Below are 20,347 nucleotides of genomic sequence, written 5' to 3' on the forward strand. Positions count from 1 at the left end.
AGAGCACCCTCCAGGCTGAGGTGGGACAGGGATGGGAGGGCTGGACAAGGGCCAGTTTCCCATAGAAGGGGTTAGTTTTCAAAGGGGGTGTGTGTGAGGGGGGGCCGCAGGGGGAGAGCACCACAACCCTGCTACCCAGGGCTGCTGCAAGGCTTCACCTACTCAGGGCAGGGGGTCTCTTCATCTGTTGGCCTGGAGTTGGCGGACAGGATGATGAAGGCAGGACCTGCTCGGGAACAGCGGGAGTGGCGGGGGCCAGTGTTGCCCCGTCCTCTCGAGAAACCCAAACAGCCCCTGCAAGCCAAGCGTCTACTTTCTTCCAGCTACAGGTGAGGAAGGCAGGCTATTGGAAGACAAAAGCCTTTATCTTCTGAAAGAGGTCGAGGTGGGGGTGCAGGAATCCCTCCCCAAGGCAGGCCCCTGGGGCTGCAGCAGGGAGCCTGGAGGGCAGGTGCCAGAAGACACGGGGAGAGCACAGAAGTCCTTGAGCCAAAACACAGCCTTCATTTCAACCTCTGCCCCCGACCCAGAAGGCCACAAACCCCCCAGGGTTTGGTTTCTGCCACACTCCCCAATATCCTCCCCACTCCCCAGTCATTAAGCATCACTCGGGTCTTTGAATTGGTACAAAGTTTACTAGGTCATACAACATGGCTCACAAAAGCGATGGGTAATTTCAATGAGCGTACTGTTTCTTGATTGGTTCCTTTTACCTGAATGGAGACAAGACACTTTCCCGCAGGACTGCCCACCTCCCCTTCCCAAGACAGACAGAAAGCAAGACTGTCACAATGTGGCTATGACCAGTTCCACGGACACATAATTCAGTGGCATTGCCATGCCCAGATGGGACACCAGACAGCAGTGGGTGCGGGGCCGGGAGGAAGCGGCGGCCACTGCACCCATGGGAGGAGAAGTCCCGGCAGTGTCTGCTGGTGATAATACATTGCACATGGGGGATGGGTCCCCAGGGACGGGCAGCGGAGGCCCTTAAGGCCTATCAGATGGTGTGACTTTTCATCTTGGGCCAATAAATAACTGTTGGACGAATGCATAAATTAGAAATGGACGCCACTAAACTTCACATGTGGGGAACATACGACCGGGTTGAAATCAAATCATGCAGAGTGGTAGGGCAGGTGAGGAGGGACCTGGAGGGCAGGGAGATTATCAACAGCACACACTCTATTTTGTACCCTACGTTACGCGCCGTTAGTGGGCTTCTGGTTTCCTCCCTGCGGTGGTGCAGGCGGGTTCTGGCGCCGGCATCTCCCAGCACAGCTCGCTGGGCAAAATAAGGGGTCGCTGCTTGAAGAGAGAAGTGCTGGAAGGGCAGCAGGCTGGGGGTCAGGACTCTTAGCTGCTCATTTCTTGCCGGAGCCGAACGCCCACTGCTGTGATGAGGGCGGCTCCCTTGCCGCTGCCGTCTTCAGATAAGAGGAAGGACACATTACACTTTGGTGACAGTTCCTTCACGGTTTGGTGCATGATTCTGGAGAAGCTGAAAAAGACAAAAGATAGGGATGGGTTGGTAGAGGAATAGAAGAGATGCGGGACCCACCTGAAGATGCTGAAGCAGCCAAAGGGAAGGAGGGAAGTGAGAGGGGTGGGGCTGCTCTGAAGCAACGGAGACTTATTGAGAATGGCTGGGAGGAAAGCAGGTTTACTGCCAACCTAGTTACAATTTGCAGCAGGGAGGCACGGCGGAGAATCCAAAATGAGCTCCTCTGGACAGCTTCTGAGGGCAATGGCATGAGTAACACACCCAGACAGCTCCTGTCCTCAGAGCCTGAGGATCCGAGAGGACCGAAATCCAAGAAGGGGGTGTCGAGACCTGGGCGTGGACCACTGAGGTGCGCCAGGCCGGGTCAGCTGTTCAGCTCAGCAGGCTTCATGGAAACAAACGTCACCCATCCCTAGCCTGCAGCCCTCTGAGACCCCAGCCCATCAGCACCTGAAGCTGAGAGGGAGCCTTCCTTTCCACCCCAATGAAGCATAATCTCTAAATGAGAAGCAACTCTGGGTTCTTGCATTTTGTGCTGCAAATGAGATAGGGCCAGGCTGAGAATGCTCAGGGCAGTGGGGCTCCTAGAGGTAATACTGCTTGCCCTCTGCTGAGTATCTCCTAGGTGTCCCACACGTGATATACGTAATGTCCAGTCTGCCAATGGTTATTATCCCGCAAAGAGGAGACTTGACAGAGATGAAGCAATTGAGCACAGCTTCTAAAGGGTGCTGTCAGGATTAAATCCAAGCCTGTCCATGTTGGGCTCCAAAGACTAGCTCTAAACACAGTGACAAGGAGGAAGAAACAGCTGGGGATGCAGCCAGACAGCCTATTCCATCCCAAGCCACGGCCGTGAGGTAAGCAGGTACCGTCCACAATGAGTCGGGTATGCCTGCTTGAAAGCAGGGTGACATGGCTGGTTTACTTGGGAACGGTCCCAGTGTAATTATTAGTAGCCCCCTCTCGACTGGCCAAAGTACCTCTGTTTTGACAATAATAAGGTCGCTCCATTCGTAAGAGCCCAGCTTTGAGACCTGCGGCGGGTCAAAGAGCAGAGGGGCCCACCCCTTCTCCTCCAGCATGGGATGTGGGACACCGGGCCTAAAGGAGGTTGATCCTGCCCGCCTCCGTGCTCCAAAGCCCAGGGCCACGATTGCTCCTGCCTTCCAAGGCTTTTGACAGACTGATGTAGCAGATCAACAAGACAGTGGGGCCTCTCCCTTTCCTTCACTCCCTCTTCCGGCTTCTAAAAAACAGCTTCTCCACCGGCTGATGGGTAAGCCCGCGCCCACCCTGCTTTCCTGCTCCCCGCCCAGGATACAAGGGGCCCGGGAGGAGCAGCAAGCAGGAAATGTCAGGACCACAGGGTGAACTGGCCAAGTGAAGCCCCTTCTCCGCCCTGCGCCCCCTTCCTCGTGCCAAATGAGCCCCGCCCCGACAGCACAGCCTGCAGGCCGGCTGTGTTCCCGGTGAGGAATTTTACTGGGGGGCGGGAAATCACATTCTGGGGTCCCGGAACCAAAAGGGGCCTCGCCCACGCGCCCACCCGCAATGGAAGCCCCACTCACTGCGGGTGAAGCTTGTAGAGCGTCCCGTCCACGCCCACAGTCACGTTGAGGCGGTCCAGCCCCCTGTTTTCGCGGATCTTATCCACCACAGCAGCCATGCCTGCGCCACACAGCTGCGCCGCCCTCTTGGACACCACCCCACACACGGTCTTCACGAGGATACTGTCGTCGCATGTGCTGTTCAGGCCCAGCTGCTGGAGGATGGCCCGGACCTGCAGCAGCGCTAATCGGTCGCTGTGGGGGATGAAAGTCAGGAGGCGGGATGAAAGGGAACCCGCTGGAGAGCAGCAGGGGGCATCCCCAAATCTCGGAGCTTATCCGCGAAAAGGGTCATGGGGTTTTCTCTTCCCTTCAAAATAATATATATTTTTAAAATGACCCTCCAAGTATTACAAGTTAAATTGTAGAAAAACTGGCAACTCTAGAAAAATTAAAACTCTACAATCCCAACACTGGGGAAAACACTATTAAGGTTTAAATATATTACCTTCCAATCTAGTTTTCTTGAATATCATTAAACTGCGTTTGTTCTGTATGTAAATAGGTTTGTCGTTTATTTATGTTTAACTTTTTATTTTATACTGGAGTATAGTTGATTAATGGGCTTCCCTTGTGGCTCAGCTGGTAAAGAATCCACCCACAATGCAGGAAACCTGGGTTCAATCCCTGGATTGGGAAGATCCCCTGGTGAAGGGAAAGGCTGCCCACTCCAGCATTCTGGCCTGGAGAATTCCATGGACTGGACAGTCCATGGGGTCACAAAGGGTCAGACATGACTGAGTGGCTTTCACTTTCACATAGTTGATTAATAATATTGTGGGCTTGCCCTTTATATATGGTTTTCTTTCTTGTTTTTTTCTTCATATATCTGAGGGAGTTCCTATCTCCTTATCCAAGACCAGGATTGAAAAAGGCTGCCATAGTATTCCATTCTGGGAATGACCATAATTTATTTAGAGAAATTTAACTTGAAATTTTTTGCTACTATAAAGTAACACTCTGATGACATTCCTGTTTATAAGTCTTTGTGTGCAACTCAGATTTTTCCTTTAGGATACATTTCTGGGTCGGAGGGCTTTTGACCCAGAAGGCAAGTGCCTTTCTGAAAGTTGACTCTTGGTCTCCTGGGATATTTGTCTCCTCATGAAATTGAAAGAGTTGACAATGAAACAGTGATGATGAAAACAGTGACAAGAGCAGTGAGCCTTCTTTGAGGACCCACTATGTGACAGGTATTTACATACATTACTTCATTCCTCTTCCTAACAGCCAACTGATCCACATTTGACTGTTCCCATTTTAAAGATGTGGCAATTGAGGCTGGAAGAGATTGAGTAACTCACCCAGAGCTCACAGCCAGTGACGTAGAGCAGGTCTCAGGGCCAGAACTACCAAAGCTCTCACCCACCATGCCATGCTCTGTATCTTATCATATAGAATGCAAATATTTTCTTTGGTTTGCTGTTGTTTCTTTTAAGCTTGATGATTGATACTGTTTTTAACTTACAGAAACCATGCAGCCAAAATTTGCAATTTTCTCTTTATTATTTCTCCCTTTGATATGACACTTGAAAAGACCTTCCCCAGCACTTCACACCCATCAGGATGGCTCTTATTAAAAGAAATAAAAACAGAAAATATTGTTGATGAGGACATAAAGCTGGAGCCCTTGTATATACTGTTGGTGGGATGTAAAATGGTACAGCCACTGTGGAAGAGTATAGCAGTTCCTCCAAGTAAATAAATAAAATAATTATGTGATCCATCAATTCCACTTCTAAGTATACACCCAAAAGAATTGAAAGCCGGGATATGATCATGTGTTTGCACACTCATGTTCATAGCAGCATTATGCACAACAGCCAAAAAGTGGAAGCAACCCAAGCGTCCATGGATGGATGAATGGATAAGCACAATGTGGTGTATACAATACAAGGAATTATTCATATTTGGCCTTAAAAAAGGAAACTCTGACACATGCTACAACATGGACGAACCTTAAAGATACTATGCTAAGTGCAGTAAGCCAGATGTGAAAGGACAGATGCTGTGTGATTCCACTTACATGAAGTCACTAGAGTCAAAGTCATAGACAGAAGGTAGAGCAGTGGTTGCCAGGGGCTGGGGGGAGGGGATATGAGAGTTAGTATTTAATGGGTACGAATTTCAGTTTGGGAAGATGAAAAAGTTCTGGAGATGGATGGTGCAGATGGTGAGACAACAAAGTGAATGTATTTAATGCCGCTGAACTGTCCACTACCAAAATGGTCACAATGATAAAGTTAACACTATGTGTATCTACCACAATAAAAAGGGCTTCCCTTGTGGCTTAGCTGGTAAAGAATCTGCCTGCAATGCAGGAGACCTGGGTTTGATCCCTGGGTTGGGAAGATCCCCTGGAGAAGGGAACAGCTACCCACTCCAGTATTCTGGCCTGGAGAATGCCATGGATGGATGGAAGTTGTAAAGAAGTCCATGGGGTCACAAAGAGTCAGACTCGACTGAGCGACTGTCACTTCACCGTGATAAAAAAGTATTAACAAGAAATATTCACTGATACTTTCTTCTCCTTTTCTGGCTGCTATTTTCCACACTTGGCTCATGGGTGAACTGAGAATGAAGAGAGAAGTGGGAAACTTGGTTCCCTATCACGGCCCCTCCCTCTCCTGAGGCTGTGAATTGCCACCACTCTGGGTGCCTCCAAGGTCGGGGCCTCGGGGCTGCTGTCTACAGCAGCAAGCACTATACTGCGTGGGTTCTGGTGGGCAATGAGTTTCACCTGCAGGTTACAGACCCAGGCTTGGGGGACAGTGAGGAGCAGGCCCTGGCTCATTGGCGCTATCATGACCATCCTAAAATGTAGGAGGCTTCTGCACAAGCGCTTTTGCTGAGCACTTTCCTACTTTCTCCCACAGTTCACTGTGCAAGATGGCAATGCTGGAGATGAAATGTTCACTCCATGTGAGAAAAACAGGAGGAAGACAGAAGCAGCTTGCTGGGACACTGTGGGTGGTGAGCCCTGCATCCCAAGCTGCCTTTCAGAGGAGAAGAGGGTGAGGTCAGACCAATGGCACTTGGCTCTTTTGGACTCAGTGCTCCTTCGATTCAAATATCTGCAATGCACCTTTCCTATCTTGAAATCTAACCTACTTACACACAGGACGATTTCAAACAAATCAATATAATGCCCTAACATACAGAATGAATAAAAGGGAATGATTTACAGTAAAATTATGGAACTTCAACATGCAACTGCTCAGGGTATACTACTCCAGAGAAGAAAACCCTCACAAATGGCTGATATGTCCCCTAGATTGCCTACCACCCCCATCACGGCCCCCTGGCCAGGTCCACCTGTGACTTGAAGGCCCTGCCCGCTCACCTCTCGATCTGAGAGAGATACTTGGTCTGAAAGAGGCCCCGAGTCTTCAGCGGCTCAGAGATCTGCCCCCGGAAGAGGAAGCCCCTCTTGGCGAAGTCGATCAAGATGTTGCGGACAATCTCACCCAGGTACATACCACTGATCATCTTCTCATACCTGGAACAAGAGGAGGGAGGCTGGGCATCTCTAGGAGTCCTCTGGTCTCGCAGTAACCATGGGCGCCTTCCTGTGCCTCACGGGCATCACCACCCCGCGCCCCCAGCCCTGTGCTCCCTGGCAGAGGCAAAGTGCAAGACCAGGAAGGACTGAGGAATCCCCAGCCCTCCCAGGATCAGATGCAATACCTACCACCAGCGCTGCTTCATTGCTGGATCATCCTCTTCCTCACCCAACTCCCTGCCTCTGCCTGGTGAAATCCCACTCAAGCTCCTAGCTCTCAGTTCAACCATCACTGCTCCAAGGGGTCTATCCTCCCCACGGTTCACCTGCCTGTCTCAGCTTCCAGGCACCCTCCCTTCTTCCCAACACACGCGGGTCCTCCGCCTCTCGGCATCCTTGCAGTGAAAGCCTCGAGGGGACAGTGTGAGTACCTTGCTCAGTTTTGTGTCCCAGGGCCTAGCACAACACAGTGCTGCTCTCAGAAAAGCGCTCAATACCTAACTGGAGAGCTCGCAAGCGGCTTAAAGGGATAGGACAACACGGAGAGTGCTTCCACTCGATTTTTGAAACATTTTGCCACAACTCAGGGTGCTGGTCAAGCACCCACAGAGTAACAAAGCCACACGGGCTGGAGGACCCAGGCAGCCACCACACCCCTGGGGGCCACTTGTTTTGGGGGCTTTTAATTCCTGCCCTCTCCATGCTCAAGGGCCTCAAGAAATGACAAGGGATTTAACTGCTTCCATGCACACACCCCATATCTCAGGGTCCCTAAGCTGGGAAGACTCCCCTGGAATCTGTATACTCCAGAAGATCTGGGGTGCTCCACAGGAAAAAAAAAAAAAAAAGAAAGAAATAGCACAATTATCCTTAATTCTCACCTAGTCTTTCTCATTCCATCAAGGAGACATCTCCTTGGTGTGGAACAGTTTGGTGCTGATATGGCTCTATCCCCTTCCAACCCCTACAGATCTCCCTTTTAACAAAGAGGGTCTTCCTGTAGAGCGTTTGGTGGGCACAGTAGGTAGGACAGAAATAATGCTCTTCTTCACTATATCCATTTTATGGTAATACTGGTTTTTCCTCCCTTATTAAACTCAAGAATACAAGCTGATTTAAAGAAAAACATGCAGCCTAGGTGGTATTTGGAAAAGACGTAAATCTTGAGGTTAGCTGGAGAATCACTTATGTTTGAGAGGTACTACCCCAGCTCTTCGTTCTGCTTCTGGGGACGTGACTTAGACCACCCCATCTTGGCTATGGCAGAGGATGGCCTGATCCCTGGGAGCCTGAGACAAGAGATCATTTGTCTCTTTGCTGGGAAGGGGGAACACTGGGGAGGGTCCCTGAAACCCAGGCTGCAAAGCTCCAAATAGCCACTAGGTGTTGCAAGAGGTCTGCTCTGGGAAGGCTAAAGGGCGGCAGGCCTCAGCCTCACCCCTGACCTGGAGCCCCCAACTCCCATCCCCACCCCCACTGGCAACATCCTAACTTCCCTTGCCCATTAACAACTGCAAGTCAAGAGTGTTCTGCTTCCACTAAACAAGTGAGCAGCCTGCTGACCAAGAGGTTTCTATTAGTCTATGGGGAGGAAACATAGAGCAACAGCAAGACCACAATGTTCCAGAATAAACATGGTCACTGAGAGGACTGCTGTGACCACCGCCACCCTGTACCCAGAGGAGGCACCTGGACAGAACATCAACCTGGGTCATCCTGTACCATCTGCTGCTGCCACCCCCAAGTTCTCTGTTCTCCTTGGGCCAAAAGAAAAGGTCAGGAGTTATCCGAGGGACCACAGTCTCCAGGGTCTGTGCAAAGCCCCCTCCCACTAGAAACTTCTTTCACTGTAACAGGCAGGGGACTTCCCCGGCAGTCCAGTGGTTAGGACTCCATGCTTTCACTGCAGGGGGGCCCAGGTTCAATCCCTAGTCAGAGAACTAAGATCCCACACGCTATATGACTCGGCCAAAAAATAAACAAACACAGGCACCCCCACCCCCCACCCCCCCGCCACTGTCCTGTCTCCTCTACCAGGTAGAATTACCTTTGCTTCCCAGAGTTTAGAGAAAACTCATCCACCAGTTTGTCATAGATTGTTCTGATATCATCCAGACACCCATTGTCTCCAAAGGCCCCCCACTCCATGTTGATACACATTTGTCCCTGGTTTCCTTCTAGCGTCTCGACGTTTTTCATTTCCTCCATGTAGCAGGCGTTGCTGCCAGTCCCTGAAATACATAAAGTGGGGAATGAATGGCCATGTCACCATGCTTGGTGGGGAGGGGGATTGCAACTAGGCCTGGCACTCCACCGGGGCACGCTTCTGAGATGAACATTTACTTTCCCGATGTCTTCCAGGAAAATGTCAAAATACAATGGGAAAGTTAGAGTGAAAACTGCCCAGAACATTTGATTAACTCACTTTATACCAAGGCACCAATACTAACAGCCTCAAATGTTCACCTGTCCAAGTAGGGCTGCTGCTGCTGCTGCTGCTGCTGCTAAGTCGCTTCAGTCGTGTCCTACTCTGTCTGACCCCATAGATGGCACCCCATCAGGCTCCTCCGTCCTTGGGATTTTCCAGCAAGAGTACTGGAGTGGGTTGCCATTTTCTTCTCCACCAAGTAGGGCTATGCTTACTTTAATACAAGACGGTGTTAGAGCAAAGGGATGCATCTTAAAAGTGGTGGAGGTTTATGCAGCATTCAGATTGAAAGGATATTATTTCTCCATTTCTCTTCCCCCACCCCCCCAACACACTGGCCACAGATACAAACACACACACACACACACTATATATATATATAAATTGGGCTTCCCAGGGGGTAAAGAGCCTGCCTGCCAAAGTAGGAGATCAGTCAGGAAGATCCCCTGGAGGAGGGCATGGCAATCCACTCCAATATTCTTGCCTGGAGAATTCCTTGGGCAGAGAAGCCTGGCAGGCAAGTCCATGGGGTCGCAAAGAGTAGGACACAACTGAAGCGACTTAGCACATATGCATATATAAAATACTATTAATACATGGAGGTGTTGTCTACTATCCAGCCACATATACCCATATATCTTATCAAACCTGGTGATGGACTCTGCCTGAATAAACTCTCCTGCGTGTTCTACGGTGAGGCCTCTGGTCGGTTCACCGACGGACAGCATCCTGAGCATGTCCAGGGCGCATTTTTAAAGCAATGGTTCCTCACCATTTTGCTATCACAGATCTCTTTGAAATTCTGATGATTCTCCTGAGAAAGGAACTTCCCTGGTGGTCCAGGGGCCAAGATTCTGTGCTCCCAATGCAGGGGGCCGGGGTTCGATCCCTGGCCTGGGAACTGGTAGCACTAGTGGTAAAGAACCCTTCTGTCACTGCAGGAGACGTAAAAGATAGGGGTCTTTTGAGGAGGAAATGGCAACCCATTCCAGTATTCTTGCCTGCAGAATCCCATGGACAGAGGAGCCTGGCAAAGAGTCGGACACAACTGAATCAACTGAGCACACACACACTCCTGAGAAAAGGGACATCTCCCCAGGTGTACCCTTATAGGGTACACACATAGTCTCACAAATGCCTTCCAGGGGGTCAGGAGCCTCTGATTTCCATCCCTGATCTCCCAGGACAGGGCTACTCAGAGTGCGGCCCCTTAAGGACTAGGGTTGGAACCCAAACTGTTTCCTGTTCTCATCCAGGAGGATTTAGGTCCAGATGCTGGAAGTGTTCTAAAACTTTCATAACAGTTTTAATTGCCAGATATCAAACTTGTGGTTGTTGGCTTTGTCTCAGTGAATGGATGGGAAATTTAAAAACCAATCAACCAACCAAAGAGTCCCTCACACAGATCTTTTTCTATATACCTGAATCCTCTGAGGAGTTGTTAAGATGGATTTCCTGATTCAAGAGGTGACGGGTGAGTCCCAAGACCCTGCATTTCTAATACGCTCTCAGATGATGCTGACGTTGCTGGTCCATGGACCACATGTAAGATTCACAAGGCCCTAGAGCACCATGGACCCACCCTGGGTGGGATGCAGAGGTAGATGGATTTTCAACATCATTAAGGGACACAAAGACACCCTTATCAACTAGACAAGTGGGCTCAGGTTGTTTTATGCCCTTTAAAGAAACTTAAGTAGAATTTGCAGATGCTTCTGACTGTATAACTATAAGCAGATAGGGTAGGCGGTCCCCGGAGAAAGACAAACAGGCATGATTTTATTAACATTAGTGAAGCCATGTTGGCCTAACGCATTTTGTGATCTAAGTTTGGCCACAATTCTTGCTCTTCAACAGGTCTCAGTAATAATGATCTTAAGAGACAAAAGAACAAACTATTATCAGGCAAGAGAAGTAATAATAGCAAAAAAAAAACAAAAACAAAACAATCAGTTGTAAAGATTCCTAGTTCTGTTTCATGTTAAAGATTAGCCTGAAGCACTTTCCTGAGCTGTTTTGCAGACTTTAAACCCCCCCTCAGGCACTCAACTGCCAGATCGTCATGTATGGATGTGAGAGTTGGATCATAAAGAAAGCTGAGTGCCAAAGAATTAATGCTTTTGAACTGTGGTGTTGCAGAAGACTTTTGAGAGTCCCTGGGACTGCAGGAAGATCAAACCAGTCAATCCTAAAGGAAATCAGTCCTGAGTATTCATTGGAGGGACTGATGCTGAAGCTGAAGCTCCAGTACTCTGGCCACCTGATGCAAAGAACTGACTCATTAGAAAAGATCCTGATGCTGGGAAAGAGTGAAGGCAGGAGGAGGAGGGGACGACAAAGGATGAGATGGCTGGATGGCATCCCCGACTCAATAGACATGAGTTTGAGCAATCTCCAAGAGAGATAATGAAGGACAGGGAAGCCTGGTGTGCTGCAGTCCAAGGGTCGCAAAGAGCTGGACACGACTGAGCAACTGAACTGACTGAAGGGATGATGATTTTGACCTTTCTGACCCTTGTGACTTAAATCAAATGAAGCCTGGACTCTGTCAACCTTTGCCCCAACACTATACTGAATTCTCCTCCGCCCAAGCCCAAGGTATTTCATGAATATGCAAGTACCCTTAGCTTAAAAGTTCCCCAATTTTTCTGTTGTAGGAGACACTGCTTTGGGAAAGATCCCCAGTGTTCTCCTTCTGATCTTTGGTTTGGCTGTGTCTTTTGGCTCAATGCCCACCAAGAAGCCAACCCAGTTTTGGATTAACATCACTGGATTGCTTTTGCTTTCTCAGTTCCCTTTCAACCAGAGGGTAAAATTGAGAGAAGAGGCCCAGAAATGGAAGGTGTACAAAGAAAACCAAAATATGCAAACCATACTTCTTGCTGGGGGAGTTCTGCAGAGATCAATTGATGGCAAAGTGACTCTGAAGGCAGGAGAAAACCCCCTACACCTCCCCCACACCCCTGCCCCCACATCTGTGGGTCTGACTCAGGCCGGAAGCAGAGAAAGTGCTGAGTCACTCTAGCTTTGCATTTCACACCTAAGGCCATTCATAAGCAGAAAGGGGAAGGGACCAGGAGGAGAAAGCAAGCTTTGCAAAAGAAATAAAGAAACAAAGTGCCCCAAAGTCAGGCCTCAACCAATCTTCCCCTGGAGCTGCTCCTCTTCTTTTAAATCTCCACTGAAGCCAAAAGTGGATTAATAAAAGAAAAGGTCTTCCTGGCACCAGGAAGGCAGCCTGCGGGGGCCTTCTCCCAATCGCCCAGGTCTACGCAGCAGGGTGCTAACCCTCTCTGCCCAGGGAGGTCTGCAGGTGTTGACTAAGAAACCGGGCCTTTTCTCAGCATTCCTGAGCCTAGGAGCAGGATCAGTTAAACAAATGGTTTTCTTGCAACCTAAATCAAGATGCTTTTGGAATTCTGTGCTCTCAAGGCCCAGACCCCTACTTGGATTATAAAGGAACAACCTGAAAAGCCAAAAGATAATCCTTCTGGCTATAACCAAGCAGGTCCCTGGACAGACCCTTCTCCCACACTGTCTGCTTTAGCTCCTCTCTGAAGTGCCTAGATAATACGTCTGAAGAACATTCCCTGAGTTGTTTTACAGATGCCAAAACCCCCACTAAATGGAAGATACTAGCTACTTGCTGACCTTGGGCACATAGCCCACAGGCCTGCTGGAGCCTAAGGATTGATAATGTTAACCCCTGTGACACCACGCTGCTGCCTCACCTCAACCAGTCAGAGAACTGTGCACGAGCTGATCACATTCTGGGACTCCCTCCCTCACGTGGCCTTCTTAGGGACCCCATGAACTTTAGCCCACCAGGCTCCTTTGTCCATGGGATTCTCCAGGCAAGAATCCTGGAGTGGTTGCCATGTCCTCCTTCAGAGGATCTTCCCAACCCAGGGATCAAACCCTAGTCTCCTAAAATGCAGGTGGGTTCTTTACCATCTGAGCCACCAGGGAAGCCCTTTAAAATGGCTTCGCTGAAACCAACTGGGAGTTCAGACTTTTTGAGCACTGACTGTCCTGGGTTCCTTGTATTGCGCCTTACAATAAATGCTGTACTTTTATCCTATGCTAATAAACTACCTCTTTTTCTATTAAAAAAAAAAAAAAAGTGGTTTTTCCTTCACTATATCCCAGTGTCGGTAGATTGGCTTTACTGGGTGAGCAGACCCAGGTTTTGGCTCTGTAACGTGCCTCCCTCTTCAGCAGCTGGCAAGCCACTGCTGCTGAAAGCCAAATGGCATCCAGACTGGTATCTGGCCCTTCTCAGGAAAAGAGCAGGCTCTGCTTCCTTCCCAGCCACAGACCTGGCCCTGCAACACCTGCCCAAGTCCCTCATGCAAGCCCTCTGAGTTGCCCTGCTGAGCAGGTCAGCTCCAGACCCTCCCACCCTGTCCACTGGGGCCACGAGAGCCACCAGGAGCCTCAGTCCCGAGAGTTCAGTTTCTGATAGTCTGCTCATGGTCAGTGCACAGCCTCATGGGGTGGGTTTTAGGAGGGGAAACCTCTGGAGAGCCCTGCAGCCTCAGTCCACAATGCAACTCTGGAGGTGTAAGGGGACAGTGCCAACAGATGTACGATGTCTCCCACCGAGCACCGAGATGCTGACTCAGGGCCCCACAAAACAGGAAAATCCAGCCTTCTCTGCCACGGAGAAAGACCTTCCAGGACACCCACCTACGATGAGTCCAACTTCGCAGCTGGGCTCCTCATAAGCACAGGTCATCATGGTGCCCACTGTGTCATTGACCACAGCCACCACGTCCAGGTCAAATTCCTTTGGAAAGAAAAAGACAAGTTTAGCTTTAGGGGAAGGACACGCACTGCCCGGCTTGAGGTCTGCAGGTTCACTCTGCTGCATGCCAGTCAGAAAGCCACCAGTGCGTCATCTGAAATTGTTTCCTTAACAGCCTGTGAAAGGTAACAAGATGCTCCTTCACTAAACATCTGCTATTAAAGGTGCATCTGAAGCCTGAACTCGGGAGAAAGAATGCATTCTACCCACTTCCAAGATGGCACTGAGCACTAGAGAGGCAGCCCAGAGGGTGCTGTGGGATGGGGAAAAGCCAAGGGATCATGGCCACGCAGCTCTTTGTCTTGGCAGGTAAAAATGATAGCCTTCAGAGGGCGTGACGGAAATACCAAATCCATGTCTCAGAATCTGTCCAGACAAGCAAGTACACAAAGGCACACACAAGCGTATTTTCTCCGTAACTCAGGAGAGCCGGGAGAAATAACTAGAATGCAGATCAAAGGGGGCTATGGAAGGCCCTACGCAGACAAACCCTGGAATCCTGTGCAGCCAAGAAAGCGAGTGAGGTTGGCCTCTATGTAGTAACATGAAAGACTCCTGGTTTCATATTAAATGGAAAAAAAAAAACAAGCAGCTGTAATATAGTATATATGGAATGACTCCCATTTTTAAAATGTGTGTATATTTGTATACATATGGAAAGTACATTGGAAGAACACTAAAGGTTTGTGAAATGGGCAAAATGAGTCATCAGATTTCTTTTCAATGAAATATTAACTGTTGTTCAGCATATTCTTCTAGGAACAACCGGCTCCTCTTCATGCCTATTCATTTCAGCTTTCCTAACTGCCTATGTATTTACCTGCTCTTCTGAACCAGAGAGACTTGAGTGGATTTTTTTCTTTAACTTCTTACTGATTCCCTCATTAACTAAGGAGCTAATTTTTCATTTTACATTTTGTCAATGTCCTCCAGCCAAAGACCATACCCACAGAAACGCACCCACAGTGGATAAAGCTGGGCTTCCTGGCTGGTTGGCTGCAACACGGGCAAACACATCCCATGGGGCGACTCAGAATGTGTTAGAAAGCACAAGTATAGGATTTGAGCCTGTGCTGGTGGTTTTAGGGAGGGTGCCAAGAAGTGGGGTTTGGCTCTGGACTGGGTGCTGTCAGGAGGCAGGGCCATTTCCGAGTGTGTGCCAAGTTCTGCTGTGATGACGGAATGCTTCTTTCTCACCTAATTCCATCACAGGGGGCTGCGACGGCGGCTATGCCCTGCAACAGTGCCAGGCTGTGCCCCACAGTCAGGAGCTGCTTTTCCCTTTTTCAAGCTAGAGGAGAGCCATGATTTTACATTCCTTAAACTATCCCTTAATAACACACAGCTGTTCTGATATTTTATTGCCATCAGTTGGGGGGAATGTTAGTACCCTTGTTGCATACTTCTGTATCGACTGAATTCTATACAACAAACAAGTACAACCTTTTTTTTTTTTTTGGTCGTACAGAGTGGCTGGTGGGATCTTAGTTCTGCAACCAGGTATCAAACCTATGCCCCCTGCGGTGGAACTGTGGAGTCCTAACCACTGGGTCACCAGAGAATTCCCAATCAAGTACAATTTTTATAATCTGAAGAAAGGAGCAGTTCAGTGGTTAAGACTGGCAGATCAGTGGTTAAGACTCCGACTTTCCAATGCAAGGGCTGAGGGTTCAATTCCTGCTTGGGGAAATAAGATTCCACATGCTATGTGGTGCAGCCAAAAAATCAAAACATAACCTGAAAAAAGTAGTAAGGATTTTTTAAAACATCCTTTTAATAGTTACCTCTCTCCTTTTTATCGCCTCCCTCAGTAAGGTTGCTACATCGTGCCCCACGCAGTCGGTTGCCTTAAAACCTTTGGTCCAGGTGATTAAGATACCCTGCAACAAGAAGGGCCCACAGAGTCTTGTGTCATTAATCCTTCCAGGCAGAACACAAAATGCCACTCCCACCTTCCAGAGTAAACACCTGCTAAGCAGTACAGTGAGATGACGTTGGAACATCAGAGGCACAACGAGTAGAATATGAAGAGTCCTCCCAGGCCTGACCCCTTCTCACAGTTCTCACAGTGGTCTGGTTTAGAAGCGCCACTTCACAAATGGAGAATCTAAAGGAGATCAGCCCTGGGATTTCTTTGGAAGGAATGATGCTAAAGCTGAAACTCCAGTACTTTGGCCACCTCATGCGAAGAGTTGACTCATTGGAAAAGACTCTGATGCTGGGAGAGACTGGGGGCAGGAGGAGAAGGGGACGACAGAGGATGAGATGGCTGGATGGCATCACTGACTCGATGGACGTGAGTCTGAGTGAACTCCAGGAGTTGGTGATACACAGGGAGGCCTTGCGTGCTGCGATTCATGGGGTCGCAAAGAGTCGGACACGACTGAGTGACTGAACTGAACTGGGCATAGAAAGTTAATGGTGCTGCCCCTGGTGTAACCAACTAGTTCTCCTGAAGAACAGTTTGCCAAAAACAGAAGTGGAGAAATGTAAACTTTTATTAACTCTGTTACTACCTAAAGTCAACTTTAGGCTTTATTGGACTGTAGTTTATATGCTTGCTAGCTGTGTACTCACTATGATGATGGTACAAGTGAACTGCTTTTGAAAACCACCAGACCTTTGAAAAACCACCCTTAAAAACTGCCAGAAACAAGTTTACATGGATCCACCTGTTGAGATCTCAAAGCCTTTAAGAGGGAAAAAGCCCTGAGTCAGCACTGTGACTGGATTAACTGGCTTCAGAGGCAGGTGGCCCTATCCAGCCTCTCAACTGCTGCCAATCATATGCTGCAAACCCTGGCCTAAGACCTATGCCATGCGATGCCAGCACCACGGCTTCCTCCCTGGCCATACCCCTACCTGGGAAAACACGGGCACCCGCAACAATAGGACGGGGCCTGCCTGCACGACTCTGAACAGTCAGCTCCTTTCACATGGACTGTCCCCCTGCCCCACCAGGACCCCTAAGCGTGGCGCTGGAGCTGCTGGTCTAAGGGCTGGGATGCTCCACTAGACTGGGGGCTCCCTGAGGACAGGAACTGCCTGCCCAGGGTTCTCAGTGCTCAGCAGGTGCTCAAGCCTTGACCTTGAACCCTGTGTCATCCCATCTACTGAATAAACATTTATTAAGCATCTTTTCTGCTAGCATACTGGGCCAGGGCCTGTGGGGAACACAGGTCCTTGGTTCAAGGATCAAATGACACTAAGGAAAAGAACGACACAGGAAAGCACAAAAACTGGGTAAAAAGTGCTACAACCAGGCAACGTGAGAACAGGGAACACTAAGGAGGGTGAGATTCTTTTTGCCTGGAGGCCCAGAAGGCTTCCCAGAAGAGGTACATGCTTTAAATGATAAAAGAAGAGTAGAGGAGTCTGAAGATGTTTTGGAGGGTGTGGCATATCAACCCTCTGTGACGGCTAAATTGTCCAGAATCGAGGGGTGACACAGAGCCTGGAGGAGGCTTCAAGAGCTGACCCACACTGGCCAGCAGTCGGTCAGCACTGCCCGATGTCTGAGGCCTGGAAAAAAAGAGACTCACCGCATCTAAGCTCGTCTGCTTGCAAGGAAACGAAAATGTGAAGCCCAGAGGCATTTTAGGGCCCTTGATGCCCATGTAGTCCAGGAAGTCAGAGATGCAGGAAACGATGTGGTCAAACAGCTTTAGAAGAAAAGAAGGGATTACTCATGCACCTCTGGGTTCACACCCTCAGTGCACGCGCGCGCGCACACACACACACACACAATGACACAGGCAGAGCAAGCTGCCCTCCCTCGGATCTTCAGAGGGGCCTGAGCATCCTCAGCCCAGACGGGCTGAATGTACCTGACACTTTCGGGCTGCTCGGACCCAGCTGCACTGCAGCCTGTCTCACATGGAGCCTCTGGGGCCCAGCTATCTTACCTCCTCCCCAGTGCCCTGCATGATTTCAATGGGAATGGCGTAGATCTTATTGTGCATTTCCACCGATCTCTTTTTCCCACTACGGATTTTCACCAGCAGGACGCGGAAATTCGTTCCTCCAAGATCCAGGGCCAAGAAGTCACCGTTCTCTGTTGTAGTCAAGAACATTGAGAAGGTCAAGAAGAGTGAACTTCACCTCCTGGCAGCCAGTAAGTCCAAGACTTCAAACTTTCAAGGGAGGAAACCCCATATTAAACACAGGGGAGAAACTGTTAAGTCTTTTCTCAGCATACAGCCCAGGCTCAGAGAGGTGGGCATGAACTCATAACTACCACAGTCTCCAAGTCACACCAGAAGACAAAAGGCCCCATGGTTGAGCCAACAAGACCAGCAAGGTCACAGTACAGGTTGGATGCTGAGCTCCAGTGTGCCTGGATGTAAAACTCCCCGGGCCTTCTGTGGGCTTCTCACACTCTCCACCTAGGAAGGGAATGTTTATCCTCCTTCTGCCTTACTGTGTTTAGCAAAGGACCTAGAAGCAATCTCAGTGCTTCAGAATCCACCCAGCTCTGTTCTTTAAACAATACTTTCTAATTCGGAGTCAGGGCTGTGGTAAGACAGCACCTGCCTGGGAGTCCAGACCAGGGGAGGTCAGCTGCCTCGAGTCTCACATGCAGGAAGCAAGTCGGTGGTAAAAATGGAAGAGAGGGACTTCACTGGTGGTCCAGTGGTTAACACTTCACTTTCTAACGCAGGGGATGTGAGTTCGATCCCTGGTTGGGGAGCTAAGATTCCACATCCCTCATGGTCAAAAACACAAAACATAAAACAGAATCAACATTGAAATGAATTCAATAGACACTTTAGAAATGGTCTACATAAAAATAAAAAATCTTTGAGAGGTTTGAGTGAGTTTCTAACTTTTGCCAAAATCATGCCACCCATCCCAGTGTCAATGTGTCCCCCGGAGAAGACAACCTCCCGGCAGCCCCGCAGTGATTCGGCCGCTGGTATGAGAAGCAGGAGGCACGTGTGAGCCCCAGCCCAGGTCCTCACCAGTCCCATCAGGAGTGCTCCGGACGAAGGAGGGCAACATCTTGACCACAGCCTTGTCATGCGTCTGCTTGCCCAGCCCCAATTCCATCTCAGCCCGCATCCTCTTTTTCACCTCCAGCAGCATTTCCTTGGTAAGACTGAAGTGGGCCAGGGTTTCCTCTATCTGCCGGTGCTGCTCAGCCAGGCGGTAGGCCACAGCAGTCACCATGGCGGCCCCCTTGCCACTGCCGCTCTCAGAGAGGAGGAAACGCACATCGCAGTCAGGTACCAAGCGCCGCAGAGTCTTGTGGAAACGCCGAGAATACCTGGGGCGCGGGGCGCACAGTAGACAGACTGAGCCAGACTGTAGGGACCTCTAGGATCCCCTTCTTTTTCCACACTTTAATTCCATCTTCTACACTCACTTTCCTCGTTACTCAAGTCATACAACACATGCACTGTAGACAAGTCAGCAAACGCAGACAGGTAAAAAAGGAAAACTGAAATTACCCATAGTCACACACAAAAAGAGAGGGCTCTCACTATTATATGAATATCGAGGGCCTTCTCTGGTGGTCTAATGGTTAGGACTCCATGTTTCCAGTGCAGGGGGCACAGGTTTGATCCCTGATCAGGGAACTAGGATCCCACATACTATGCAGCCAAAAAAAAAAAACTGTATCAAGTACAACAGAAAATTCAGGGTTCAAAAATCTGTTGTCCACCATGACAAGCAGATAATATAGTACACTGGTTAAGAAAGAGCCCAGTGTTTAAAAGTCAGACCAGAAAGGACTTCCTTGGAGGTCTAGTGGTTACGACTTTGCCTTCCAATGCAAGGGGTACAGGTTAGATCCTTTGTCAGGGAGCTAAGATTCCACATGCCTCAGCGCTAAAAACCTCAAACATAAAACAGAAGCAGTGTTGGAACAACTTCAATAAAGACTTTAAAAATGGTCCACATAAAAAATCTTTAAAAAAAAAAAGTCCCCACTTCTACAACCAGGGGACCTGAGCTTGTTACTTAATCCTGGAGTCAAGCAGATGACAGCATCTGGCTGACAATGATGAGGAAGGAACTCAGCTGAGTTCATCAAATGCTTCAATGAATAACTGGCGCTAAGCAGGGGCTCAATAAAGAATTGCTCTTGTTTTTCATTTTCACTTGGCCCTTTCCCTCAGTCCCCAAGAGCTGAGATATTTTTTAGTGGTTAGAAGAGGACTTTAGGACAGGACTCAGTAAGACACAGAATTTTCTCCTGGTTTCTGATCTGTTGTAAGTATGGAAGGCTGCTTGCCAAAGGAAACTGGGAATTTAGAACCCCAAAATGATAAGAATGGTCAATTCCAGGGGATGGGATCAAAAATGGCTTCTCTCTGGCATTTTTTGAACTATTTGAAGTTCCTATACCAAAAATATGTTACTCTGTATTTTAATCTGTATTTAATCAGTTATTTTTTTTTAATATGATGTTGTAGATGAAGAGTTCAAGAGATGGCTGGTGGTGATGGCTCCACAATAGTATGAATGAACTTAAATTTACTGACCTGTACAC

The 20,347-nt window shown here is 49.0% G+C and overlaps 1 protein-coding gene across 1 annotated transcript in view; it reads right to left on the minus strand.

The window, feature by feature from the left end:
- Window positions 1-615: 615 nt before the first annotated feature.
- HK1 (hexokinase 1) overlaps window positions 616-20,347 on the minus strand; it is a 70,660-nt gene continuing 50,928 nt past the window's right edge. The window contains exons 10-18 of the mRNA XM_040242205.1: window positions 18,813-19,117; window positions 17,757-17,905; window positions 17,394-17,513; window positions 15,636-15,731; window positions 13,734-13,833; window positions 8,664-8,847; window positions 6,458-6,613; window positions 3,076-3,309; window positions 616-1,501 (exon numbers count right to left, since the gene is read on the minus strand). Of these exons, the coding sequence (XP_040098139.1) occupies window positions 1,357-1,501; window positions 3,076-3,309; window positions 6,458-6,613; window positions 8,664-8,847; window positions 13,734-13,833; window positions 15,636-15,731; window positions 17,394-17,513; window positions 17,757-17,905; window positions 18,813-19,117 (1,489 nt within the window). The 3' untranslated portion in view covers window positions 616-1,356. The remainder of the gene's footprint in view (window positions 1,502-3,075; window positions 3,310-6,457; window positions 6,614-8,663; window positions 8,848-13,733; window positions 13,834-15,635; window positions 15,732-17,393; window positions 17,514-17,756; window positions 17,906-18,812; window positions 19,118-20,347) is intronic.

Source organism: Oryx dammah, unplaced genomic scaffold, assembly GCF_014754425.2.
Source record: "Oryx dammah isolate SB20612 unplaced genomic scaffold, SCBI_Odam_1.1 HiC_scaffold_6, whole genome shotgun sequence".
Classification (NCBI taxonomy): domain Eukaryota; kingdom Metazoa; phylum Chordata; class Mammalia; order Artiodactyla; family Bovidae; genus Oryx; species Oryx dammah.